This window comes from Drosophila virilis, chromosome 3 (genome assembly GCF_030788295.1).
Source record: "Drosophila virilis strain 15010-1051.87 chromosome 3, Dvir_AGI_RSII-ME, whole genome shotgun sequence".
Lineage (NCBI taxonomy): Eukaryota > Metazoa > Arthropoda > Insecta > Diptera > Drosophilidae > Drosophila > Drosophila virilis.
This window is the reverse complement of record NC_091545.1, coordinates 8140919-8167819: the sequence shown is the minus strand read 5'-3', so window position 1 is coordinate 8167819 and position 26901 is coordinate 8140919. Positions and strand designations below refer to the sequence as shown.

General features: G+C 45.0%; 4 protein-coding genes and 1 long non-coding RNA gene across 6 annotated transcripts in view; 3 read left to right on the top strand and 2 right to left on the bottom strand.

Moving 5' to 3' along the window:
- Positions 1-11184, top strand: part of LOC26530981 (uncharacterized) — a 33649-nt gene extending 22465 nt beyond the window's left edge. The window contains exon 4 of the long non-coding RNA XR_001450357.3: positions 11038-11184. This is a non-coding gene — a long non-coding RNA (uncharacterized lncRNA). The remainder of the gene's footprint in view (positions 1-11037) is intronic.
- Positions 11185-14696: 3512 nt separating this feature from the next.
- Pex7 (Peroxin 7) lies at positions 14697-18940 on the bottom strand. 2 transcript variants are annotated; one of them, XM_070208088.1, is made up of 4 exons: positions 18838-18940; positions 16121-16219; positions 15299-16057; positions 14697-15189 (listed from the first exon to the last, which is right to left on the bottom strand). In XM_070208088.1, the coding sequence occupies exons 2-4, from the start codon at positions 16210-16212 to the stop codon at positions 15030-15032; spliced, it is 1011 nt and encodes a 336-aa protein (XP_070064189.1). In that variant the 5' UTR covers positions 16213-16219; positions 18838-18940; the 3' UTR covers positions 14697-15029. The 2 variants fall into 2 exon arrangements, with proteins under 2 accessions (XP_070064189.1, XP_002046764.2); XM_002046728.4 differs by lacking the exon at positions 18838-18940 and adding an exon at positions 16294-16937.
- Arr2 (arrestin 2) lies at positions 17107-18798 on the top strand. The gene is made up of 3 exons (XM_002046727.4): positions 17107-18078; positions 18147-18341; positions 18407-18798. Exons 1-3 carry the CDS (start codon positions 17223-17225, stop codon positions 18559-18561), a joined length of 1206 nt encoding a protein of 401 aa, XP_002046763.1. The 5' UTR covers positions 17107-17222; the 3' UTR covers positions 18562-18798.
- A 530-nt stretch (positions 18941-19470) lies between the features above and the next one.
- LOC6623495 (protein twist) lies at positions 19471-20688 on the top strand. The gene is made up of 3 exons (XM_032434755.2): positions 19471-20263; positions 20332-20452; positions 20514-20688. The coding sequence occupies exons 1-3, from the start codon at positions 19506-19508 to the stop codon at positions 20580-20582; spliced, it is 948 nt and encodes a 315-aa protein (XP_032290646.1). The 5' UTR covers positions 19471-19505; the 3' UTR covers positions 20583-20688.
- A 1779-nt stretch (positions 20689-22467) lies between these two features.
- Positions 22468-25258, bottom strand: Cpr66D (Cuticular protein 66D). The gene is made up of 3 exons (XM_032435283.2): positions 24858-25258; positions 24592-24777; positions 22468-23044 (listed from the first exon to the last, which is right to left on the bottom strand). Exons 1-3 carry the CDS (start codon positions 25155-25157, stop codon positions 22697-22699), a joined length of 834 nt encoding a protein of 277 aa, XP_032291174.1. The 5' UTR covers positions 25158-25258; the 3' UTR covers positions 22468-22696.
- Between the last annotated feature and the right edge of the window lie 1643 nt (positions 25259-26901).

Sequence of the window (26901 nt, the reverse complement as noted above, 5' to 3'; positions counted from 1 at the left end):
TTCACATTATCTATGATAATTATTTATGCTGTCAGCGGTAAGACTTAACATTGTCTGTTATAGCTGTCTGTGTGCGTCAAGGTTGTCAGACACGAAAGTTTTTCATATAATTTTCAATACTAGCCGCCCTTCGAAATGTAAACAGATTTCCCAAAATTGGAATTGTAATTCCAACTTTTTGCGCTGTATTTATTTTCGCTTGCTCCACTTTTGAATGTCTTGGACAGTTTTGAAACTGCAAATGAGTTAAGTTCCCAGGCACTGTATTTCTTTACATAGCATAATTATCACAGTTTTTTTTTCATTGTCGGTGAATCTGTAAACCAGAAGCAGCTGCACAAAGTGGTCCACTTTCGACGGGGCCTAAACCAAAACGTAACCAACAATTGTCGCCAATTAACATGGATGTTTCACTCTTATTAGTTAGCCCGAATTCGACTTGGAGTCGGAGTCGGCCTGTTATTAAGCGTAGAGGGGCCTGTTGCCTGTTTGGTGCATTGAAAGGGCGCATTAATCAGCCGGACAAATCGAGTTGCAGTTGCGTGAAACGAGTAGCTCATTGATTACGCAAAGTATATGTAAATTATATTTTTGTGTTGTCAATTCTGCTGCGATAACGATATGACTATATAGGCGACGATGTGCGGCAGCTCCGATTCCAAGGTTTCCAATGCAAACACACTCGTCGAAATCGTCGAATCATTTATTATTGTTTTTAATGGCATGACACACACTCACACATACACACACACATGCAAGGAGCTAATGACAAGCGACAAGTCAGCGATTCCACAGGTGGAGAGAATCCGCGTCATCGCTTGTGGATTTGACTGCGGGCCCGTTCTCTGACACGCTTCTGGCCAATGTCAGTTGCATGTTTGGCGCTGTGTTTTGGATGAAACCGATACGCGACGCCCTCGTGTGCACTCAGACGCGCCCCATTTCTTATCGCATGCTCGCACTTATACAACAGAAATCAAATCGGAAAACAAAATAAAGAACAAAATAAAGTTCTGAAAATGCACATTGCAGCACGTACTCAGCCGGGCGACCACCTCAAGTGCAAACTGTCACCGAAACGGGCTTAAACCAGCTTTTATATAACTGGAAAACGAAACCACCTGTACGTAATAGACTTTATTTTGGCTACAAATTTGCAGTTTGCCAATAGCTAAACCTATGACCCTATCATTTGAGCAACTGGATAAGAAAGATGGGAGTGCAAATTCCCAGGCCAGAGATGGATGCAAGTGGACCATAACTGGTTGTAGCTTAGCCTTGCGATGGCCTATTAATATTTTAATAATAATTATAATCTAGGAATATCTATAAGAAAGCGCCAGTTGGCTTTACATTCGTCTAAGATATATATATTGCCTTATCGAAAACTATAATGTTGGGGAGTACACAAAGAGCAAGAAAATTGTTAATGTGAATCCCCAGGCTAGTGAATGGCTTTAGGTGGGCCATAGTAGCTAGTCCTATCTAATCTAGGAATATATATATATTTCCGTACCGATAGTTATTATTGATGAGCCTTTTCTCAGAAGCTAGCTCTACTTATAAAGTTTGTTTAACTTTTTGTAAATACAGTCTATGCCTAATACAACTGATTCAATTTAGAAATAGCAACAGGAACAGGACAATCCTTCTGGACTAGATAATCCTTCGTCCTAGATCTATCATTCCGACCAGCTTACAATATTTCATAGAGTTTTTTCGTTCTACTATATTATATCATATTTTCCTAATTATAAATTCATCAATTTACCCCACCTTGGGGCTCTTCCTTCAACATTAGTGCTCCGTTCAGACCTCGTGGCGAGGCACACTCCAAAATTGATTCCTCTTGAGCACATGTGCCTTCTTCCAGCTCCAAGTAGACCAAATACTCCAGACCCAAAAAACATAGTCAAGTTGCACAACAATTTGCTGAACTTAGAAACAGCCTAATAACGGGGCAATTATAGCCTCTATGCCAAAAATATAAAAACCACTGAAAATAAAAATAAGAAAAAGGAAAAAAATATGCAACAATTAGGGCCTAATTTCTGGTCTGGCCTTGAGCGTAGCCGAGTTGGGCTGCGCTGCTGCAATGCATTAGATATGCCCAGGAAGCGAATTCAAAGGAAATCGAGCACAGTTCCCGATCCAATTTTCACTGTGAGGCGAGTGCTAAAAAGGGTTTCACCGCGCGGCAGCTGTTTGCAGTCCATAATTGAAGCATTCCGTAGGTAATTGGTGGCGATTTTTTATGCCGAACGCATAAATTAACACCAGGCTGAGAGCCCAGCTTGGAAGATGGCTCCTCAACAGATTTGTGTAATTGCGGAATGAGTCAAGAGACTGAAATTTGTTTTTGGCGATTTTTTTTTTTCGGGCTGGCATTGTAATCGGAGTCTTTGAGCCCTTTAATACTTATGTCCTAAGCCAGCCAAGAGCTCTGATTATAAGGTTTGGACGGCAGGCAATTTAATTTTGGGGTCAGAAGTGCCGCGTTTATATGTTAATTTTGTGCCGACTTTTTGGCAGCGTTTTGTACCTCATTAGAGCGGCGAAAGCGCGTTTACAAGTGTTAAATTGGCCAAATTACGGGTTGTTAACAGGATATAAAAGTAAAAGTGTCGGCTGCAGGAATCGGGCCAAACAGAATGCAACAGATTGCAACAGCCCAGACTTGCAGCAGGTGCCACAAATGCCTCTTCCCTTACCTCTCCAAAAAAAAAAAAAAAAAAAAAAAATGGCAGTCAATTCAATTTGGTAAAAGAAAACAAAAAAAAAAAAACTAAAATACCATGGAAGATATAAAGCAAATGTGTTGGCTCTCATGATGATGATGATGATGATATTAAATGCTCCGTATTGATGTTCAAATTAATGGTTTCATTAGAAAACCGATCAAGAATTTAATTGGTTCCTCTCCATGGCATGCGATCTGTATTTAAATAGTCCATCTAAAACTGTTTATGTGTACTTATTTATAGGTAAACGATTTTCTATGATAAGTTTTCCTAAAATAAAATCTCGAAAGAGTCCAGAAATACATATGGCTGTAGCTATTTTCAGGTCGTTTTCAATGTGAAATAATTCTCATTAAATTGTTATTGGGCGAAATTATGTTTGTCTTAAAGTTAGCATCGATTTTTTGGCTAGCCTATCGATAATTCACCAATTAAACTGGACTGATAAATATGCTTACCTTACAAAAGCCTGAGATCGCCTCAATGTTGGCCACGCTATTTGAGCTTGTCTATCGATAACGTTATCGATAATACGCAGAATTCATAAGATTGCCTGCGCTAGAGCTAAGCAAGATAATCGATAACTTTATCGATTCAGTAAAATCAGCGTTTAAACTAAATATTTAACTGATAAATGTGATAAGATGGCCAGAGCTTAGTCTAAAAGATGTCTGTACTATTACAGCCGATTACATTATCGATATTTGAGCAAGTAAATCGATAACATTATCGATATAGTAGAACATTTCAATTTAACTAATAGAGTAGAATCCATGCAAGATATGGGTAGATATTAAAGGAAAATACATTAAAAATCGTATAATTATAAAAAAATACTTCCATTTGATTAAAGTGCTTAACAGGATGCAAAAGTAAAAGTGTCATCGAGTCCAGAATGACAGGTGGCATCAGCAGTGCCCCGCATGGCCAGTGGCCAATTGAATTTGTATCTGACAGTGGATAAGGAGGGCGGGTAGGGGACACCAACGAACAGATCGTCAAGACTTTTGTTTACTCAACTCGAGGAGTGATTTATGCATAAATGCAAATGCAAATGCAACTTCAAATGCTAATTGCGGCGACGGTCAAAGACACGATCACGACTCCAGAGACTCGCAAACACCCCAGCCAAGAAGACAGTTCATCACAAATCAATGCTAGCGACCAGCATGTGCAGCACCACAAACAGAAACAGAGGCAGCCATCGACTGAGAATGACGACTAGTACATGGTAGCCGTGGCACATGGCAGCGACTCATTCATATGCAAATCTTGTGGTGGCCACAAATGAAATGCCAACACGCAGAAATGCAAAGAGAGCATCGAATTGCAAATTATGGCAGAGTGGACGGGCTGCTCAGGTACCCGGTGGTGGTCGGTGGTGCCCGGTGGTGCCCGGTGGTGCCCGCTGTTGACGGTTGACAATGCTGCGCCTGAATAATTCTCTTGTTAGATACATAGTTGAGAGCTCGCGTGGCCGCGGGCTCCAACCTCCGTTTGCGGCCAAGTGTCTGCCGCGATGCGTGACTTTTTATCTACAAAGCGTGGCCAGCGGAGCACAGTTCCAAGCAGCGTTCGTGAAGCTTTGCAATGCTAACTAATGCCCGCCACATTTGGCCGGCCTTCCAGGAATCTCAGTCGCTGACTCTGGGTGACAAACTCGTCGCTCCATTAGCATAACACACAGACAGACACAGGCATGACGAGCACAACGATGCTCGGTCCTCGGCGGATGTACGCTTGATTATGTTGTTTGCTCGGCTGCCTGGGATTGGGATTGTGGAATTGCGACTGCCACTGCCACTGCCACTGGCACTGCGGAGGCTGTGCATGACATTAATCACTTTTCTGTTTAAGTTTTAAGCAAATAAGCAAACAGCGCGCGCGTCTGACGCCAGTGGACGACGGCCTGGTCCGGCCTGGTCTGTCGGCTACCAAAAAACGGTGGCTATCAAAATAGTTTTGTACACGTACCCAGCCCACCCAAATGGACAACTGATGCACAGCTTGGACAACCGGACAGAGGGACAGCTGTTGACTAGCCTCGAGACTACCGTCTCGTTGTTTGTGCGATCACGATCACGCGCTTCGCTGCCGCTTTCGCCCTAATGCCGTGCAAATGTTTATTCAAGACTTTGCCCGGCTGCCTGGACAATGCTGCGATCCTAAGTAGCCAAAAAGGATTTGGCCCTGTCGCCGCGTTAATGTGCACGCAAACAAGCGTGATGTGGCAATTGTCTGGGGAGCGGCAGCTCAGAGATCTCACTCTCTCCCTCCCTCTCTCTCTCTCTCTCTCTCTCTCTCTCTCTGCCAGCTAAGCAGTCCATAAGTCGAGGTGTAGATCCATTAGGTACCAAACAACAACAACAGCAACAAGTGTTCCTGTGTGGCCGATCCGAGCTGCCGACCTGCCTTTTGCCAGAAGTCGTGTGGGTGTGCCTCGGACTCGAAAACTCTCTTCTTCTATTTGTACAGCAATTGCACCTCCGGGAATTGATAAGTCAGCTCTGAATATATCTTGCACTTTAGTGAGATGTACAAATTTGTCTTCCAATTCATAATGCCCTGCTAGCGGGTATAACTAAATTGCCACGAAATCTGTCGGGCATTTACACAAAATATCTAACAATCAATTTGCTATATATATAATAATTAATGTTATTAATGTTCCATGCCGGAATATTCACGGAACCTTTACCTTTACCTTAACCTGAACCAGATAAAGTTTTCTGGTTATTTGGCCGGTTTAAGCCCAAATTTACAAACCAAACCCAAACTATTTATTTGGTTATTTGGTAAAATATCTATTTTAGCCCGCATCTTGCTTATGAAAATATTAAAGGCTTATAATATTTTCAGGGCAACGGGCAATAGTAGATTAAAAATGATATTGCTTATTAAAAAGGAAAATCTTTTCCTTGAGCTATGCTTTTCGTTTTCTGTTCTAATACGAAGCTCAAAGCACCATTAAACGTCTGAAGAAACTTATTTCTTAATATTAAACAGCTTTATAAATTATATAAAAAATTCATAAATAAATAAAAATACGAAAAATTAAACTGAATGGAATACTTTAACAAATGCCTTATACTAATTATTTCAATTTCCAGGTTTACTATGCCATAAAAATATCTAAAGATCGGCGCCTTAAGCGCCCATTCCAACTGCTAAATTAGGTCTACTTTATTTAAGACCCGCCTTATAAGGCTGATTAATCATAAAAAGATCACATAATGACAGAAGAAAAAACCCATAACCATTCACAGTCTTTAGGCCGAATAGTTTTTTTTTGCTTGTGAACCAGTTTGTTTGGCCCGTGCTTACATAAACGCTCGAAAAGGGAGCTTTAGCTTTGTGCCATTCCAGCAAACGTTTTCTCTCAAGGCCGTTTCTCAATTGGCGAATTTTCATTTCCGCTGCGCCAGCTCCCCATATTTGGTCACGTTTCTTTTGGCGCTATTCGCAAAATAGCCCAACAAATTACGAGGCGAATGCGTCTGTGTTCCCAGAAGCCCCTCCAATACTGACGTCAAACATTCGCGTATTTGTAGTCCGGCTGCTAATTTTTGTTATTTGTTATTTTGGATGTCCATTGATTAACCGCATATTGCGTGTGTGTGTGTAAATTGGGGAAACATTTGCTGAATGAATGTGAGTCGAGTGACTGGTACGCTGGCGGGAACTACTGCTGCTCGCTGCAGACTTCTGGCCCAGCCGCTGGGGCGGAGGCGTGCCGCAGCAGCTCACAGATACACATAATAGTGGCTTATCCGACTGGAAGATACCCTGAATTGGAGCTGCCCAGCACTTATTCACATACAGCCCCATCCTATCAATCCTGATCGAACTTTACAGGGCATCAATATGGCAGCCATATGTATGCAAGTAACAATGCCCCAGGGTATATCTTCAAAAAAGATGATTTTAAAGGAGTTAAGCAGTCTAGAACTGTGCATATTATGGGAACAGCTACATTAGAAATTCGACAACTGCAGCTCTTAAGATCTGGAAGATAGGCTAAAAAAACATATAATTCATATCGATATTTATCGATTTCTTGTTAACGGAGCAAGTTATCGATAACAGACAGACTCTGTGGGGGTCGGAGAGGCACCCCTTTGCCCCCTTCCTTACATCGATAGACTGACGGACATATGTAGCTAGGTTGACTCGGCTATTGATGTTGAGTTTATATATATGTACCTTAAGCCCTTGGGTGTGCTTCATTCTGCCTGTCACATCTTTTGCCACAAAACCAATATGCCCCTGATACAAATTTTCATTAGTTTGAGGGTATACAAAAAAAAAAAAACGAAACGCAACGCAACGCTGGCAAAGTCGATGGCGAAGGCGGAGGCGTAGTCCACGGCATGTGGTTAGAGATCTTTATGAATTTTCAGTCACATGAGCATGAGGCGAACTCATTAAGCGTACGTAGGAACGTGGAGCGGAAACGTGAGTCAGGCTGACGTCGCGACGACGCGTGGCCTCAGCTGACGTTGACATGCGGCATGGACGGTGTAGTGGAGCAGGGTCTATGCCGTAAACTTGTTGGCACATCGCTCAAAATACTTTACACTAATTGCACTTACGCACGAAATGGCGTTTAACCTTCGCACAGGATTAACGCATCCCCAATCCCAGCCCGCAGCGGGGGCTTAACAGTAGTTAAGCGATCGTTTAAGGGCCCAGCTTTTGTTTTTTTTTTTTTTTTGTTTTTATATTATTATTATTTCTGTTTTTTTTTTTTTGTTTTTTGCCCGCCAATTGGCAATTTTTCAATGCGAACAGCGCTTAAAATGTGATCAGCACAGCCAGATAATGTCGGCCCCATAATGTCCACGATATGGCCGCCTGGCTGCCTGGCTGCCTCTGTGGCCGGCAGCTCGCGTCTCGATCAAGCGCGATCTCTCCATTCCAGGCCACTCAGTGGGCACCTGTCCGTCTCTCTTTCTCTCTCTCTGTCTGTCTCCGGCTGGCCCAGATGTATTGCCAGATAAAAGGAGCGGGCAACGACGCGTCAAGGTTGCCTGGCATTGGCCCGGCCAACAAGTCGTTGCCTTTGGACACAACACGCGACAATGAATTTCGCATATGTCACAGCCGGACGGACTCGGGAGGCTGCGACGTTGGGGGCGTCCCACATGTAAACAGACAGCCCCATCAGCGCAGCAGCTGAAAAGCCTCGTAAATGCTGCAGCGTTTTTTTTTTTTTTTGCTTTTCGTTTTCGTTTTTGTCTTTTATTTTATTTTATTTCTTGTGGGTCTGACACCGCTGCACAATCACTTTTATTTGGGGATTGTCACGCTACAGTTGAGCCGACTGGGCATATGAGACTGCAGCCAGGCGCTACACTTGCTGAGATACTATTTAAAGAGCCTACGACATCTGATCAATAGGTAGACATTATCAACTAGCATACGGCATACAAAGAGAGGCTAGAGGGCCAAATCTAAGAGTTGAGGTGCAGCAGGAGATCAGCAGATCGGCTTTAACCTAGTTTTCCCTGATCCCAGACTCCTGAATCGAATTTAAAAATAACATTTTCTATAATTTCTCACATTTTTGCTTCGTACACAAATAGTTTTGTTTTAGTTAATAACTTTGAACGCCAGCTGCAGCTCATTGTGGGAATCTGTGTGGCCGACTCTCGCAGAGGGGGTGAGATCAATTTTGTGGCTATCCTTGGCACCGAGATGAATGCTGGCATGGATGCCCAGAAAGCGCGCTGTTTCCCTTGCAGCGGCGATCACAATAAATGCCAAGCATCGATGGCTTTTACCGGGCATTGCGCACAGATACGCCAAGTATTGGATAATTTTTTTGGCATGTCTGTGCAATTACCTTTATGTTTATGCGATTTCGCGCGCGCAAAAAAAAAAGAAAAAAAACAACGTCTGTGTAAAGCGTATATAGCATGTATATGCTTTATGGCTGAGCCATTGTCCAGGCAACAGGTGGTCGCTCACTTAGGCTTTAGGCAGCTCAGACGCAGCTTTTATAACAATATGCCCGAAAGCGAAATAAAATCTAAAGGTTACTTTTGGCTAAGACTGCAGCCAAGTGGCAAACTGGCGGCATTTGCCAAATTGGACGCTGATTGCAGCCGATTTGATTTTGTAGTTCGCCTAATGAGGCTTAATTTGGGGCACGGTCAGCGGAAATGACACCAAGCCGAACAGAACAGAAACAATTGCCCTGTTATTCCCGGCGGCACGTGCGGCTACGCATGGAAGCTGCCACAAATCGCTAAGTGTCCGCCAGGAGCGACTGCAGCAGCAGCAGCAGCTGTTGCCGGATTGGGTAGGTTGAAACGGGGCGGGCGGGCAAATACGCAGCCACCCGCAGCTAACAGACAGCGGCGGGGGGGTGGCGGCAGCTAACAATAACATTTACATTTGCCCAGAAGAAAATGCCTGCGTGTATTATTTTTGGGCCAACTTGAGTTTCCCAGATTGCGAAAAACAACTCAAAGGCAAGTTCACGCGTCATCGCCAGCAGCTCGCCTGCACACACACAACACACACACACACCCACACACACACACACGCCCACGTTGATCTGAAGAGAGGCGCCTTGGCGCAAACATTTCAGCCTGCGGCCACGGCTGCTTTTTTTCTTTCTTTAGTTTTCCTTCTTTTTTTTTTCATTTTAATTTTTTTTAATTTCTTCTTTTATTATTATTTTTTTTTTTAATTTTGTTGACCGAGGGGCCGTCTCATTGACGTCATTAACGTGCTGCAAAAGAATTTGTTTTTCGTGAAAAATATTTTTGCGCTCGCGTCTTTTAGAATACTTGCGCTTATTATAGAGCAATTCGGGCATTATAATTAGCTAGCGATGTTTGCGAACCCCAACAAACTAACGCACACCTGAAGGCTTTCGGTTTTTATGATATATCTAGTCTGTCGACTTTTAGCTTTTTCTAATGGCTATGAAAATATTTTATATCTTATGATATTTTATGTATATTCAATTTTTCATTTATAAGTATAAATATATATATTTATAATATTTCTGCGTTATATATATATAAAGATATTCTTGATAGTTGTTCAATTTTGAATAATGTTTGCAATTTCTATTTTATTTATATTTAAAAAAAGGTGATTAGACGAAAATAAGCTTCTTTTGACTGCTCACAAATATTGCTCTTCTATTTGTAAAGATATTTTGGGGCAATTTTTCATATTTCGTATTTTTTAGTGCATAAATCGACACTTGGCATATATATTGAATGAACAACATATCTGGAAAGGGTCTCTCCGTGCCGATGTACATCGAATTCCCCAAGTTACTTCGTACTTATCGCTATATATATATCATTTATGTGTAGATACAAGCATGTGGGCAGCTCGAGATCATATTTGAAATACGAATTTTGTGTGTTCGTTTGTCTGCTGACGCCTTTTTGGCATTGTCTGGGCCCAGAGATGCGAACTTTTTTTGGGGCCAGCAATTGTTTTATTTACTGGATTATTTGCGCCTCTGTTTAATTGCCAATTTTAGTTGGCCTGGTCCGATCGTCATCACCTGCTGCTGGAGATCTCTCCCTCCAACCCTACCGCTCCCTCTCTCCCACTCCCTCGGGTTGCTGTTTAGAATCAGTTTGGGGGCAAAGCGCGTCATCGGCGCACGTCAGTCAAAGAAATGATTTCAGCTGGGGGTGCTGTTCGGTCTGGGAGTGGGAGTGGGATCTGGGACGGGGGGCTGGGCTGGGCTGAGTGCTGGTTGCCTCACACGGTGTGGGGGCGACTGCTGCCAAACTATTTTTAGCCATGAGACGAGCCGCTAAAGTATTTTGGTCAGCAGATCGAACAACAACAAGCGGTGGGACGTTGCTGAACGACGGACAGTTTTATTTTTCCAACAAATTATTTATAAGCAAAATCGCATGGAATTATTTATAAATGGCTGCGAGACGACCTTGTTGTTGTTGTTGTTGTTGTTGTTGTTGTTTGTGGTGCTTGGCGCACGCGTCCTTCACCCTCAATTATTGTGCGGCCATAAATGCCAACAAAATATGCGCATACCAAATAAACGAAGCAACCAACCAAATCATTTTGGCTGCTTGGGGTTGTGAATAAATTGACTGCAAGCGATTGTCACAGCGGGTGGCAAAATACACACACGAAATGAATTCATTTCCTTTAATTACAAAACAACCATTGAATAATTGAATCAAGTTTTTAAGGAAAACTTGCTATTGTTTGTGGCTTGAATAACATTAAGAACTCGAACATTTTGTAAATATTCAAACTGATTATTCTTATTATTATTTTTTCCTAAATTTAGCGCAAACGCCCTCGCAATATCACTCGACAGCCTTTAAGAGAGCGCTGTTCATAATAATAATACAGCAGGATTTCTCAGCTGATGTAAGTCTTTTGTTTTATCTTTAAAATATATAACTCTGTGTTTTTTTTTTGAGTTGAGTTGAAAAACAAATAAATAACAAGATAGAAAGAAGAGTTAGCTGCGGCACAAATGGTTGAGAGCTGCTTGCATAGCCAAGCTTTGCTACTGCAAAGGAAAGGCGATAGGAATCACATAATATAGACAAACTATAGTCTGGTATAGTATAGTTAGCCGAGTTAATCATCCTAAAGGCTGAGCTTAGGTGAACGGCCATCCATGGTAGGAGCCTTATGATATTTTATAATATAGTATAGCAGTAAAACTTTGGTATATATATGTGGGCATGTTTGGGTGAGATTGAGATAAAAAGTGATAAATAAGATCTTTAGTAGACCTTTGCCAAGAAGCTGCTGCGGCTGCAGAGAGACGCCTCCAAAGGCTACACCTCTGCGAACTAACACTTCTCCAATGTTAACGCCTCAAACCCTTTTTTGGTAAACGTCCCATCATTGCAAACAACCCTCTAAGTAAATACCATACAAGCTACAAAACATTGTAACTATACTCTTCTTTCTAGCTGTTAATTTTTAACTCTATGAACAACAAAAGCCTGAGCATGTTCAAGATATTCCGACAAATCAAAAAAGTCTTTCCAATCAAAACTAAGTTTTCAACCTCTTCTTTTTCGCATATATATCTCTATATATATTATAAAAAGAAAATACCAAATACCGCGTTTGGTTAAGATATCACTAAAAACAAAACATGTTTTTCATACAAGTACTTTAATATAAAGATATAATACGGCATGCTTCCAATCTTGATAAGGTTTTTTCCTTATGTGTCGGACGCAAGACAAGGGTATAAAAACTTATTCTTTTTTTCACTTTAGGTAAATAGAAACTGATCCAATGGCCCTGAAATACAGAAACTGGTGCAGCACGCTTTTTATGGCCACTCTAGATTAGGGACCTAGATCTCAGAGATCTGGCTGACTGGCTGCCTGCCTGTGCTCGGGCATTTTTATGATCCTGGCGAGCCACCGTCACAGCTATTGCATAATATTGCGTTCCGGGCTTGGGTTTTCGTTTATTGGGTTTCCAAGTAGCTCGTCGTTGACCTTACGCAAAATTATATCATAAGCGAGAGCGGAGCAAGAACAATGGCCAGACAGGAATTCAGGTCTGCAGGATCGGCCGTGTCCCGGTCGCGGAGCGTGTGCGCTTTCAGCATGTTTAGGTAAATCGCATCTACTGGGCACATTCATAATGATTATGCCACGATCGCAGCTAAAAGCATTCAACACCTCAGGACAGTTTCCTGTCGCATTTGCATAAAGTTTCACGCAGGTGAACAAATTCACACCCTTGCGCTCTCTAACGGTAGCAACATCCGGACAGCTCCACACATTTTAATTGCCAGGACACGAACAAAAAAAAAAAAGAATAGAAAGCGGGTTCATTAGTTCAAATGCAAGACAGGTAGCTCGTCTAGTAGCTCCGGTGCCGGCCCTTGACAATTATTTCCGGCGTTTGTTATTTTAGTTTTTTTTTTGCCTTTCAAACGAAATGCCTGCTTATCAAGATTGCCTTCGGTTCACGCCCACGCTCCGGCTGTGGAAAATCTGTGTAACCAAACGATCATTTCGTTGGCATCTAGTTAGGCGTCGTCGGTTGCGGTGTGTCCTCTGTGATGCCTCAGACAGCGACCAGCTGTGCAACGCATTGGGGGGTGCAGTAACTACTCTGCGGCAGCACCAGCAGCAGCAGGAGTTACACGTGTTCGGTGACCACCAGAGACTGGACACGGCACATGACGCACACAGACTCACGATCTTAGCGCTTGTGCTTGTCGGCACAAAAGTGACGATTAAAGTGAAGCCGGGCCGAGGCACAAAAAAACAAGAACAACAAAACGTTAAAGCAAAATTAATACCAAGGCAGGCAGTCGTAAAAAAAAAAAAACAAAAAAACTGACCAAAGCCGTGATCCTTTATGGCCCCGCACGAAGCAGCCGTCGCAGATTGAGTACCAAGATTTCAAAGGGGCGCGTGATCGCCATCAAAATGCTCGTGGAGGCAATTTAAATTGCTGAAGCTGCAGTTGGAGCTGAGGCAGAGCGGCGCGGCGCGTGCAGCGTCCAAATCCAAGACCAGAACCTGCTGCTCGAGTCGTAGCAAGAGACAGTGAGTAGTAGAGTGAGAGAGAGGGTGAGCGGAAGAGAGCCGCAGAGGCTGTCACTCGCGTGCGGGGTGTTGAAAAATTTGGCATTCGTCTGTTATTTATAACAAGAGCTGCCTGCCCATGGATACCGACAACAACAGCGCGCCACAGGCAGCAAAAAGAAGTCAAGGTTACGTCTAGGCTGCAACTATGTTGCCGCCGCAGCACGTTTGCAACTTTGTGCGGTGTTAATTTATAGTTTGTTGCACGGAATTAGCGCAAAATTGCTGCGGGTAATTTCAAGAAAATTGCGCCCGGCACAAATTATAGCCGTATTTCAATGTTAAGCAGACGAATATAATTTGCCCAGCTATGATTTATCCTAAACATTAATTTAAATTAAATAATAGTTTCAAAATTAACACACAACAAAGTAAACTTTTATGCATATAGGTGTGTCGCACATTTGAAAACAGCGCGCATTTCATTTTTATGTCTTATACAACACTTATTGCTGTGCAGCACAAGCTGACTGCTATGCGATACGCGCACACCCGGCTAGGCTGTCTGGCAGCCTTGCTGGCTGCCTTCCAAAAGCTGCTTGCTATGTTATGCAAGAAATTAACGTTGATTTGAAAAACAAATTTGAATGCGTTTTAAAGAAATGATGCGCGCTTATTAACTGAACAAACAGGGCAAACATTTCGCTGTTTATCGTCTCACGTTTTCTGCGTATCAAATTATAAGAATTTCGTCTCTCGATTTTTATTAATACAAACAAGCATTAATATCTGCTTTATTTTCACTTGACTCGCATACACATATAATTACAGTGGCAGCAGCTGGGCCGGGTTGGGCCCGGTATCCTGGCTGTTGAGAGTGATGGGCTGGCTGTCCAAAGAAATCAGCGCAAATTGGCATCAAAACAAATATTTGCCCGAAGCTGTGGGCTCAAAGCCTAATGACAGGATGAGCAGCGTGATCCTCGACAGCAGACACACATGGGGCTGCGGGCACCTTTTCACACCATCAGCAGAGCTGTGATGTGGCACACCTTTTGGCCACAGCTTGTTGACTGTGTCAATTCTGGGAATGTCAGTTGGCTCGAAGGCTCTGACAGGCAGGCAGCCAGGCATTCATTCAGCCAACCAGGCAGGCAGGCAGGCAGGCAGGCAATAAAACGTTGCACCAAATTAGCGCTTTATTGCGTGTTTGTTTGGCTTACGATTGGAAGCGTATCCAACCGGATAAGGGACTGACTACTTCAGCGTCTGCTGACTTTTTGGCACCCAAGCGAATGCCGTTAAGTTCTTGTTAAGAACTCAAACGAGCAAAAAAAAAAAATAAAATAATATTTATACATATAAATTATAGCCCGCAGCGTTGATAGTTAAACAAAATATAACAGTTGCGTTTTCTACTCTTATAATCATATAAACTGTTAGCTTTTTCCTTTTTATTGACATTTCAAGCACCTGCAAAATTGGGATTCGTTTCACTTGGGTATTCTCTCTCTCTCTCTCTCTCTCACTCATCGATCATATATCACAACAATTTACAGGTCATCGTTTCCTTAGAGGTTTCATAGCTCAGCTATCGTTCAGTTGTCTACCTTTTTTGTAGGCTATTTTGGTGCCACGTGCACCTTATCACATTTCGGTTTCGGTTTTTGGAGTACCAGTTCCAGATTCTAGATGCGCGGTTCCAGTTATCCAGTTTTGGGTGTAAGGCCAGCGTTAAAGCATATGAAGCTATTGTGGCTAGTGTCTAGGCCAGGCACTGCGGCGTATAGACATTGACCAACGAATCCCAGCCGCAATCGGCCAGCTCGTGTGCACGTTGAGGATTCCAGTCCAGACCGCAAACAAATTCCGTATGCTGGGCATTAATCTCCTGCGGGGATTCGCCTCGCCCCAGATCCCAAATGCTGTGCAAGACAGAAAGAAATAGCTATAGTTGATCTAGATGCAATTGGAAATGGTATTGCTGCTGAATTTGAACCGGCAACCGCCCGCTTGCTAGCTCAAACCACTTACCGGGTTGTAAAATCATAATTGGCCGATGCAAGCACCGTCGCCGAGTGCGGGGAACAGGCCAAACGTCTGACCGCAAACTCGCCCGAGTACAGCTCGAAGATGTGTGTGCGCATCTTGCGCAAGTCCCAGCCACGTATCAGACCATCCGAACCGCCCGTTAGCAGCACATTGCGATCAAAGTGGCTCCAGTCGCAGGAGAGTGCCTCGCTGGCGTGCGCCTCGATGCTCATCAGGGGTTTACCTGGAAAATCAAGAGAATTCCATAAGTTTAAATGTCCATCGGTACTTACGCTGGCAAAGAGATTCGCGATCAATGGCGAATACTTTGCGCAATATATCAAATCATTGTGTCCCACAAACGTCGTGATGGAGTTCTGCCTGTTGCAATCCCACAGCTTGAGTGTACAGTCCCAACTGGCCGAGAGCAAAGTGTGATAGTTCCACTTCTCGCCCCAATCCAAACTGTAGATCTCGTTCTTGTGTTCCTGCAGGCAAATCAATGGCTCCTTGGGCGTTTGCTCCGTCACCGCCGATTCGACATCCAAGCCGGACCAGATCTGTAGCGAACCATCGCCAGAGGCGGTGGCCGCTATATCCGCGGCATATGGACACCAGGCAACATCAAACAGCCCATCGGACCACTCCAGACGGCACAGCTCTGTGAGCTGCTGCTGTGATTGGACGCCGATCTTGGCGTCCGCTGTCGAGCTCTGGGCAAGCAAAAAGAGCGAACCGCCACCAGCCAGACCGTACAATTGGCTGTAAATATATTAAATCCGGTTGAAATATATACCTTGAGTTTGGAGCTGGTTGTAAACTAACCTAGTTGCGAGCAGCATATGATTCGCCTCGAAGGGCGAGAAGCGCAGGCTATAGCCATGACGATCGGGTGTGGTGTGCGTCTGTGTTTGCATTGCTTTGCTGCAATATAGAAGATATAGAAATGTATTATTAGTGAAAGGTATATAGAATCTCCCCTCACTTCTGACGCTTACTCTGATTACCCTATGGCGATTCCGCCTGCAAGTGTGGAAAAAGCGCGTAACACATTTCGAATGCACTAAACTATCTTTGTGAAATTACATTTGAGAGCTTTTTCACAGCTTTCGCAAAATCCATCCAGGAGAGAAGCAAAGGTTGACTGATTAAAATTGTCGAAAACATTATTTCTCACTTTTGCTTCTTAGCTCAATCGATTTTAAACATATTCTTTAATAATTATGTGCAATAAAAATTGTTATGTGGAGCTCAAGATAGCTCTCCATACTAAATGCAGACAGCCTGAAGCTCGTTCTTGTTGCGTTACCTTCTTCGAGAACTGCACATAATTATGTAGTTACATATTCGTTGCACACGTTTAAACAAAGTCGAAAGTCAACATTAAATCGATATATTGATATTTGATTTACTGCAACACGTTGGCTAGCTTCTAGGGCTTCCCTCGAAAAAGCGTCAATCCAACCCGATGCACACAGACTTGCGTAAAATTGTCGATCATTGTGCGGCCCGAGCTCTAGATGTGCTAATAGCTAATCGAATGCTAATCCCCGAGAGAAACGCAATGAAAAGGAACAAAGACAAACATGCGAGCGACCTCGCACGAGGTCGCGAACGCTACTTGACATTAGCCAATTTGGTCAAACGGAATGGATTGGGTAGTGGGAGGTGGAGGTGGAGGGGCAAACTGCGCAAAACATGCTGGAACATTTATAAAAGCAACTGCATAACGGCCAAATCCACTTAGTGGTCGCAAGTGAAACCCCACATACGGCTGCCCATCCAAGGGTATATAAGCAGGTTGTACAGAAGCTCCGTTTCGCATTTTCCTCTATCAACGAAGAACTGCAAACGTTCCAAACGGGCTACGGACGCGAAATAAATCGAATCTTATTTAAACTTGAATCGAAAGAGTTGATCCAGCAGAATGGTTGTCTCTGTGAAGGTCTTTAAGAAGGCAACACCCAACGGCAAGGTTACCTTCTATTTGGGCCGTCGTGACTTCATCGATCACTTGGATTACTGTGATCCCGTTGATGGCGTGATTGTCGTGGAGCCGGAGTATCTAAAGAATCGCAAAGTATTTGGCCAATTGGCCACCATCTATCGCTATGGCCGCGAGGAGGATGAGGTCATGGGCGTTAAGTTCTCCAAGGAGCTTATTCTGTGCCGAGAGCAAATTGTGCCCATGACCAATCCGAACATGGAAATGACGCCAATGCAGGAGAAGATAGTGCGCAAATTGGGCAGCCATGCGCATCCGTTCACCTTCCATTTTCCACCCAACTCGCCCAGCTCCGTGACACTGCAGCAGGAAGGCGATGATCTGGGCAAGCCACTGGGCGTCGAGTACACCATACGCGCCTATGTCGCTGACTCCGAGGATGATCGTCAGCACAAGCGCAGCATGGTCAGTCTGGTGATCAAGAAGCTGCAGTATGCTCCATTGAATCGCGGCCAGCGTTTGCCCAGCTCGCTGGTCAGCAAGGGCTTCACCTTCTCCAATGGCAAGATCAGCCTGGAGGTCACGCTCGATCGGGAGATTTACTATCACGGCGAGAAGGTGGCCGCCACCGTCCAGGTCTCCAATAACTCAAAGAAGTCGGTGAAGAGCATCAAGTGCTTCATTGTGCAGCACACCGAGATCACCATGGTGAATGCGCAGTTCAGCAAGCATGTGGCACAGCTGGAAACCAAAGAGGGCTGCCCCATAACACCGGGCGCCAATCTGACCAAGACCTTCTATCTGATCCCATTGGCAGCCAACAACAAGGATCGTCATGGTGAGTGCACAGGCGTAACCAGGGGCAACCCGCCCAAAGACTTCAGCGATTATCCGTGTCTTCCTTAGGCATCGCACTCGATGGCCATTTGAAGGATGAGGATGTCAACCTGGCCTCCTCGACCATGGTGCAGGAGGGCAAAAATACGGGCGATGCCTGCGGTATTGTCATCTCCTATTCGGTGCGCATCAAACTCAACTGCGGCACCCTGGGCGGCGAGATGCAAACGGATGTGCCCTTCAAGCTGCTGCAGCCGGCACCAGGTAGGCATCCCATGCACTTGGAGCACTTCGGTTCGGCTCTTAAACCAATTGTAATTTCGAACTAGGCACCATCGAGAAGAAGCGCTCGAATGCGATGAAGAAAATGAAGTCAATTGAGCAGCATCGCGGCGTGAAGGGCTATTACCAGGACGACGATGATAATATTGTGTTTGAAGACTTTGCCAAGATGCGCATGAACAATGTCAATATGGCTGATTAGTTCGTATGTTGATGACCGACTATTAAATACCGTATCGAAAGCACTGAAAACCTGTTGCAGCAGGCGTTTCTCGTCGAGAGGCCACAATCTTTGTATTATAATCGTATCGTATATATATATATATATCACGCGCACTCCTTTACTCTGCAGAACTTAAGTGGAACTGGAGTTTTTAATGTTGAATTGTTGAAACTTGACCACACGTGTCCTTATATTAATTAAATATAAATTCTCTTATGGCTATCTACAAAAAAAAAACAAAAACTAGGCACTTACAGCTCTTCCAGTGCGTCGAGGAACCAAGTGCTAAGTATTCGATTTGGGCTGAGAAGTTTTGGCTTCGGCTTTTGCTGTTGCTGTTGCTTTGGCTTTCAACTGCGGCAGTCGAATGAGCTGCAGTCCTTGCCGGCACAGCGAGGAAGGCTTTCGAGGGTTGTTGACAGCGGGGTTGCACAGCCCTTTTGTGCCATAGGTCAGCCAAAGCACAGAACAACCCCGAAGCCAGCGACAGCAGCCAATCAGCAAGGGTTTTGTGCTGTAGATGGCTGTTGGCGGTGCCAACAACTTTTCTGTATTCTAAATAGCTAAGCTTTGAACTTGCCAGGCAGCCTAGGCTGACCTTGATAAATGGCTAAGGCCAGCTGCCGCCAGATCTCAACGGGTCTCATCTGCCTCCATCCGAGGCTCTTGTTTATATAATGCCGCGTAACGGCCGCTGGCTGCTGCCGCGATCGCTCGAGCATTGCACAATTGAGCGGGACTGGGGCAGCGTTCAATCGATTTCACACACCGCTGACTCCTGGGCAGCACCAATTTCCGGCATTGACCGAGCCGGGCCAAGCCCCAAGTCAAGCCAAGCCAAGCCGAGCTGAGCCACCTGCCTGGCTATAAATGGCAAAGTTGTTGTCAAAATGCAGCCACAAATTTGACGAGCGTGCCACGAGATGGAGCTGCCCGCCACAATCATATTGTTGAGCTGCTGTCAGCTGCTCTTGCTGTTGCTGCTGCCCACGCCAGCCCAGCTTCAGCATTATTATCCGCACAGGCGGCTCTACTATGATGCGCCGCCACGTCTGCGCCGTCTGGAGTATGTGGCCGCGCCCTATGTGGCCGGCTATGTGGCGCCACCCGCTGCACACTATCAACAGCAGACGCCCAATTTCCAGCTGATCAACTATCGTGCCAGCTACCAGCCACTGGCCTTGGAGTACCAGCAGCAGCAGCAGCCGCCGGCAGCGCCACCAGCTCCACCAGCGCCAGCCGCTGCCTTGCCTGCACTCTATCCACAGTCCAGTGTGCAGTATGTGCAGCGCTCTGCAACGCCGCAAGCGGAGCTGGCCAAATATCGCTATGAGGGCAACTATATGCCCATGCAGCAGCGCGTACCAGTTGCAGCTCCTCCGCCGCCCATAAGCCGGCAGCAGCAGCAGCAACTGCAGCAACATCTGGAGGATCAGCTGTACAATGTGCCGCCTGCCTTGTTCACCAGCGATGTGCTGCATGTGGTGCCCGCGCGTGCCCAGCAGCAGCAGCAGCATCAGCAACTGCAGCAGCAGCAACAACAACAACAGCAGCAACTACAGCAGCAACAGCAGCAACTGCAACTGGGACAACGCACTCGACGCTATGCATCCAAGCAGGCAGCGGATGCGGTGGCTGCAGAGTCCAGAACGCGACCCACAAAGGAATCCAAATATTTTCAGTAAGCGCTAGAGGATTCTAGAGAAGCAGCTAAGCTAAACTACACATTTGCTCTTCGCCCAAAACTAGCGACATCCTGATGAAATTCGATGGACCCCATGGACGCAGTCATGGTCATGTGGTGGAGCATCCCAAGCAGCGGGAGCGACGCTTTGAAACGCAACGCGGCACAAATCGTTACAAGGGCGAGGTGCGTTAACAGCCAAAAGGAATCCAAGTGAATCGGGCAACTAAATTGTGTATGCTTCCAGGTGATTTGGACGGATCGTCGAGGTGCTCATGGCGAGCATCGCTGGGACTTGGCGCAGGGCAAACTCTGAGCTGTTCAACCCATTTTGCATAAACTATCGCCTGCTCGCTCTCTCACCGTGTCTCTATATCGTTTGCATTGTTGAGAACTGCTCAGTAAATCGTGACTTTTCATAATTTTGGCGTATTATTTATTTAAGGGCAATGATTTGGCGTGTAATTTGAAAGGTCCTGCCAAAGATTTGCATAAGAAAGCAGCAGAAAATATTCACTTATCATAGGTCAGCGCCTGGGAATTCCGTAGTTTATTTTCTCACGGGCCAGACTCTTCTGTCTATGCGAGAAAAAGTGGACAGTCCGGTTACACGACTTTCTGTGCTGTCTGTCTGGGCTGTCGCCGGCACTGGCCCGCGGAAAAAGGTCAATGCGACCGCCTTGGCTATCCTTTGGCTCAATAACTGGTTCTAAGCAATGACCCGAAATGTCCTGCAGTTACTTAGTTACAACAGAGCCCAAGACAAGACCAGAACAGACCATACAAACAGATAGACAGACAGTCAGTCAGTCAATCGATGTATGCGGGTCATATGCAAATGTCCTTACAGCAGAGGGTTGCTGGCTGCAGCGGATCAGCTTATCGGCTGTTTGGCTGTCTTGTAAGTCGCTGGTGACCTCAAGGGTTGCAGCTCATTTGCATTTATCGGTGCTCGGCGCTCGGCTAAGTGACACAAATGCCCCGCGGCCAGCCGATGTCCAGTTGTTGTTTGTTGTCTGTCCTGCCGCAGCGACACAGCTGACCAGGTTGCATGTGCTGCCCAATTTCAGCTAGGGATCAGCGCCTAGATCAATACCAGATCGAGTCTGGGGCACAGTTAAGGTAAGCGTTTGCCTTCACGGCCGCAGTCATGCGGGTCTGTCACTCATCGACTGACTGTCCAGAACCGGTTCGGTTCGGTTTGGCCGATAAGGTCATCAGCGTCTTGATCTGCAGTGATAACCCTTGGCTCGCGCTCAGTCTAGCAATGGTTCTCACACTTCTTTACTAATTTATGCAAGGACATTGCAAAAGGACACTATTGCCAGCGTTTGCGATTGATGTGGCGTGAGTTCCAGTTCCCAAGCCAAGAGGCGCAACCGGTTTGACCGGCCCAAGCTTTGTCTGGCGAGCATCTTTGGGTGACCACGGGCTCATGTTGTGAGAACTTCCACATTAGGTGGCCTTTGTCAGCACCAACCAAGTAACTGGCCCAACGGGTTGTATGTTATGTCTCTCTGTGTGTCATTTGGTCGATAGACTTGGATCTTGTCTTTGTCCATTGCCTGAAGGGTTAGCACATTGATTTATGCGTAATTAAATTTGTTTACTCGCAAATCATGGAGTTCAACAACTATAAAAATTAAAAATGGTCAGAGCGCGTCAGTGGACCTCAGTACAGCAGCGAGTTTGGTTCGGGACACATATTCACAGGAGCTCAGGAATAACTTCCAAGAAAAACGTATTGAAAGTTTAAAATGCTTCGTTAAGCTACAAAATAATATAATTATAATTATATATTTAATATAATAATATATAATATATATCATATCATATCGCATATTTATCGCCTCCGCGATATTGCGAAAGAATTTCCTAAATCTGAAATCGTTGGCAATCGAAAATTCATAAAATGCTTTGATATCGCATTTTTATCGCTTCAGCGATAACAGAAAGAACTTTTGGTAGAACATTTCGTTTCTTTCTCTTGTAAAAATTAAACACATTTTCTGTTAATGTGCAACAAAATATTTCAAATTAGAAAATCATAAAACAGAAGCAAATCAATTTAATATCGCATATTTATCGCCCTCGCGATAACACAAAGGAACTTTTAATAGCTACAAATCGCATTTGTATCATCTAAGCGATAGCAGAAAGAACTTTTCGAGTTTCTTTTGCTTATAAAAGACAAACAGCAATTTTATAAAAAAATGTTTAATTAAATATTCTAAATCAGAAAATCATAAAACGTACGGAGTATAGCAAATAATTTCGATCGCTTGAGCTATACAGCTAGTGAAAGTCGTATGTACGCACGTTATGTATACATATATGAATTGATGTAAACTGAATAATGTTATGTACGCTGCAATCTACATGGAACTTTCAAGAAGTTATGAGTATAGTGGATGAGCGGATAGCCTCCTCTTACTGGTACTGATGATACTGCGGCTGCTGTTGGTGCTGCTGATGCTGGTACTGCTGCTTGGCCTGGCTGTATTCCTGGGGCGCCTTGTGTCCACCGGAGCGAAGCAGCTGCGTTGGCGGCGGTGGTGTCGGTATTTTGACCACAATGTCGGTGGGTTCGCGTATGACCTCCGCCTTGAAGCCCTCCTTCGGATCGGCTGTATACTTGACTGTGCGTATGAAGCCATCGGAGTCGACCACAGAATAGCTGCCCTTGATAACCCCACCGTCGCGGACTTCCTTGCGGTTCTGATAATTGGTAAACTCGTCGTCTTTCACATCGAAGCCAAACTGGTACGAGGAGTTTTGCTGCAATCAACCAGACAGCCAAGCAGATTTATATATACATATATATATAAACGAGATCAATTCAAATGCGTGGCGCAAAGTGACCCAGTTTTTTCTTTTGGCAATTACATCACATGGCCCGCCGCGTGTGGGTGTGTGTGTCCCCGTCGCGGGCACAGACCAATTGCCCACCATCCAATCCTCCAGTCGCTCGACACGCACAAGTGAAAGTAATTTGGACTCGACTTGCATATTATGATCGTTATGGCCTGGGAGCGATCGCATGTCTTATGCAACTAGTTAGCGGTAGAAGCGACTCGAATGCCCAGAAATCTTTTGCATGTAACGCGCATTGAAGCCTGACTATGGATTATTTACTTTTATATATAATTTTTGTTGCCCGCAGCGCTTAATTTATGCACAAGGTTGTGGCTACATGAGGAAGCTTCACACACCTGGCTAAGGCTCAGCGCCCACAGCTCCAACTGGGTTAAGGTAAGACGAAAACTTGGTCTGGGGCGTGGTCGGCGGCGACTGCAGCAATTGTTCTTGGCCCGACGTGGCCCAAAAACCAAGCAAAATTATTGCAATGCAACGTGCAGCTGAGCGACAGAAAAAAAAAAAAAAACAAATATACACAAATTGGAAAGGCGATTGGCCAAAAAGCTAGTTTAAGAGCCGGTTCTAATGCGTGCACTGTCCATTCGGAACTGAACGTGTATTGGGGTCTATAGTATATGGGTCGCATTTGAAAGTGATTGTAACTGCGGCGAATGTGCTCGTGACATGCAGCCTGACATTTTTGTGGCACCATTTTTGGCGATTTGTGAATATTGGTTGCACTGGCCCAGAAAAAAGAGTGAATGCTTTGACAATTGTCAGTAATATCTAAAACTAAATAAACTGGCAGCACTTGTGCATATCTGGATCTGGCTAGAAATTTAGTGCACGGGCAGCACTTGTCAGCAAAAGCTAAGAATTTCACGCACTGGCAGCACTTAACAGTCAAATCATAAAATGGAATGTGCTGGCAGCACTTATCTGAAAAATCTTGTGTGAACTAGTTTATCTTAGTCGATTTTGTATCTTACAGAGTTTTCATTTATATACCTACATAGAATTTGCAAGTCTTCTCTTCTCAGATTTCACAGCTTTCACTCAACAGTTCTCACTTGAAAGAAAGCCCACAACTGTGGCCCCCAAGTTTTCCCACTCATATGCAAAGCTAGTTTTACCTAAGCCAACGGATTAATGTGCATTTTATATTGGATAAGCGGCTATCGTGCATCCGCAGCTTCCGCATGAGCAGCCCATAAATAAACGTCTGAGCCAGGCGCATGCCACATGGAATGTTGCATATGGCCATGGCTAGAGCTGGGGCTAGAGCTGGAGCTGTGCATTGTGGCTGTTGGTTAATGAACTCTACGGGCAAATCTCTCCCCGCTGCATGCTTCAATTGTAATTATGCGCTGGCAGCATTGTTTGGCGAAAGCGAAAGCAGCGCCGCTGCGGCGGCTGCTGCTGCTGTCAACCTGAAGTGGAGTTCGAACACGTTATGGCCAACTTACATCATCGTATTGCTCCTCCTCCTCGGCCTGCTGCTGCTGCAGCTGCTGGTGCGACTGCAGTTTGTGTTGTCCTTTGCCGATCAGCGGCGCAGACGAGGCCTGGTAGGCGGGCTGGACGCGACGCGGCGGCGGCGCTGGGGCTGCCTGTGGCTGGCGATAGACGCTCGGCTGCGCCTGAGACTGGTACTGCAATGACAGGAGGGCGGGTTGGCGAAAAAAAGAGAATAGTTGCAAAAACTGTTGTTAGCTTGTGCATGGCCTCTCACCTGTGGCTGCTGCAGATAATCCCTGACCGCTGGCGCCACATAGCCCTGCGATTGCTGTTGCTGGGCGCGTATCTGTTCCGCCACGGTGTCCTTAATCCTGATCTGCTGGCCAGAGCTCACGTACTGCTGCGTCTGCTCGGAGTTCTGCTCATAGATGGGCGTGCCATCGGAGGGCTGTTGCTGCTGCTGCTGTTGCTGCAGCTGCTGGTAATACTGACGCAAATAGGCGGGATCGACGCCCTGTTGTGCTTGAACGACGCCACAAATCGCGACCGTGGCCACCACGAGCAAAAGCTGCATTGTTATAGACGGGTTGCTTCTACGCGAGCTGAATAACACTTCACTTTGGTATCGTTGGACAAAACGCGCACGTCCCACTCCAAGCCACAAAACTATCTGCGTTGGCTGCGAACCCCAATTGCACTTTTATATCGAATACCGTTGACGACGTCTAACGAGCGGCAACTAGTTGGCTCTCCGCATTGGCGGCCGCAGCAGCGGAGCTCTCCTAACGGCCAGTTGGAGCGTTTGCTGGTAGCCTCTTTTTTGATTTACAACAGCTGTTTGGCTTACATAGTTGTCGTTTCCGTTGCCATTATATCATGGGCAGCATTGTCTCTGTAGCTTTGTGCCGCCCCAGCTGCTCAGCTGATTTTTCAACTCGCCTCGACCTGTGTGTCATTGTTGTTTTAGTGAAAACTGTTGCTCCAGTTAAAGTTTGGTTCATTTGCATGCACAAACATTACGTGCTATTCCCCAAATATGTTGCTAACATAATCAACTGTTAAAGCCTGCTGTTAACTAACATGGCTCATTGGCTCACTGTTGACGGCTGTACCCTGCTGTTAGTTAACATTGGCGTGGCTCGTTTTTGACTTCAACTATCGTTAGATCATCTGCAAAAGCATCTACTTAAACTTTTTGCCAAGCCAATTAAAATTAACTGGGTTCACTTGGCTGAGGTCAATGCGTTTAGGGCTTCGTTGAAAGCAAATTTATTGAATTTAATCCGACAAGTGCATTGGTGCATTGTTCATATAGATTGACCCAAATCGCTAAATCACTGCAAACTCGAAATCGAAACGTTTTGCTGTCTTTGTTTTACGAACCATGAGTATGTATTTATTTGCATCTGTATCTGTTGCGACCACGTTGCGGTTGAATAGCTTCAAGTATGCCAGCGATCTTTAATGCGATTTGTTGGCGCTCCGATTGCCAAATCTTTGCATTTAAGACCTTTACACCAGATGCAAGTACCACCAACTGTTGCCATGTGATCGCACGTACGTACGTACATATCTATCTATCATTAAACCTCAATAAAGCAACAGAGCCCTACCCCGCCGCGCACCCAACAATGCCCACCCACAGTCGAGGCATTCATAAAATACGATATTTGTAATCGTCTCTGATGCGATTACTTAAGAGTACCTATTGCTTCGATCTGTTACAATGTAGAGCCCCACATATTGTGGCTTACAGTTACGCCCTAGGGTTTTATATAAAGCACAGTGCATGGCAGATTCGGGTCTTGGGAAGGATTTGGTTTGCCAAGGTCGTTGAAGTTACTTTATTTTTTTATTATGGAGCTTACCGAATACGCGATTTTCGTCAGCCGTTGACCGTTTAATGGGGGCGAGCTAAATGCTGTGTGTGTGTGTGCCCGGATAACGAATTACTTAGCCGTGAAGTGAAAGTACATTATGTGTAGCAGACAATTGTTATGGCTGCATGTGCGGCAAATTCACAAGTGTGTCTCATTTCAATAAAATTATAGTCAAATTTTATGTGCTGTTGCTTGGCTCATGTTTGCATACACATAATTTCAATAAAAATGTAGTTAATTGCCCGGTTGATTGATGGATTTCAAATGTTTTTATTTGCCGCGTCATGTTATGCAAAGATCGGGCTACCTTCTGGCGGGTTGGGCATTGGGAAATCAAGGAAACGAACTGTTAACTTGACAGTCATTAGGCTTTAATTAAGTTCAGTTATTAATGTTATTCTTTAAGAAATATGGTTCTTTGCCTCGACTTGCCAATAT

Excerpts from the sequence above, each read along its gene's own strand:
- Pex7 (XM_070208088.1), bottom strand. The coding sequence starts at position 16,212 with ATGCAAACACAGACGCACACCACACCCGATCGTCATGGCTATAGCCTG. Across the intron at positions 16,058-16,120 it reads CATATGCTGCTCGCAACTAG|CCAATTGTACGGTCTGGCTG; the intron begins GTTAGTTTACAA and ends ATATATTTACAG. Across the intron at positions 15,190-15,298 it reads AATTATGATTTTACAACCCG|CATTTGGGATCTGGGGCGAG; the intron begins GTAAGTGGTTTG and ends TGTCTTGCACAG.
- Arr2 (XM_002046727.4), top strand. The coding sequence starts at position 17,223 with ATGGTTGTCTCTGTGAAGGTCTTTAAGAAGGCAACACCCAACGGCAAG. Across the intron at positions 18,079-18,146 it reads CAACAACAAGGATCGTCATG|GCATCGCACTCGATGGCCAT; the intron begins GTGAGTGCACAG and ends TGTCTTCCTTAG. Across the intron at positions 18,342-18,406 it reads GCTGCTGCAGCCGGCACCAG|GCACCATCGAGAAGAAGCGC; the intron begins GTAGGCATCCCA and ends ATTTCGAACTAG.
- LOC6623495 (XM_032434755.2), top strand. The coding sequence starts at position 19,506 with ATGGAGCTGCCCGCCACAATCATATTGTTGAGCTGCTGTCAGCTGCTC. Across the intron at positions 20,264-20,331 it reads AAGGAATCCAAATATTTTCA|CGACATCCTGATGAAATTCG; the intron begins GTAAGCGCTAGA and ends GCCCAAAACTAG. Across the intron at positions 20,453-20,513 it reads CAAATCGTTACAAGGGCGAG|GTGATTTGGACGGATCGTCG; the intron begins GTGCGTTAACAG and ends GTATGCTTCCAG.
- Cpr66D (XM_032435283.2), bottom strand. The coding sequence starts at position 25,157 with ATGCAGCTTTTGCTCGTGGTGGCCACGGTCGCGATTTGTGGCGTCGTT. Across the intron at positions 24,778-24,857 it reads ATTATCTGCAGCAGCCACAG|TACCAGTCTCAGGCGCAGCC; the intron begins GTGAGAGGCCAT and ends CTGTCATTGCAG. Across the intron at positions 23,045-24,591 it reads AGGAGGAGCAATACGATGAT|CAAAACTCCTCGTACCAGTT; the intron begins GTAAGTTGGCCA and ends GGTTGATTGCAG.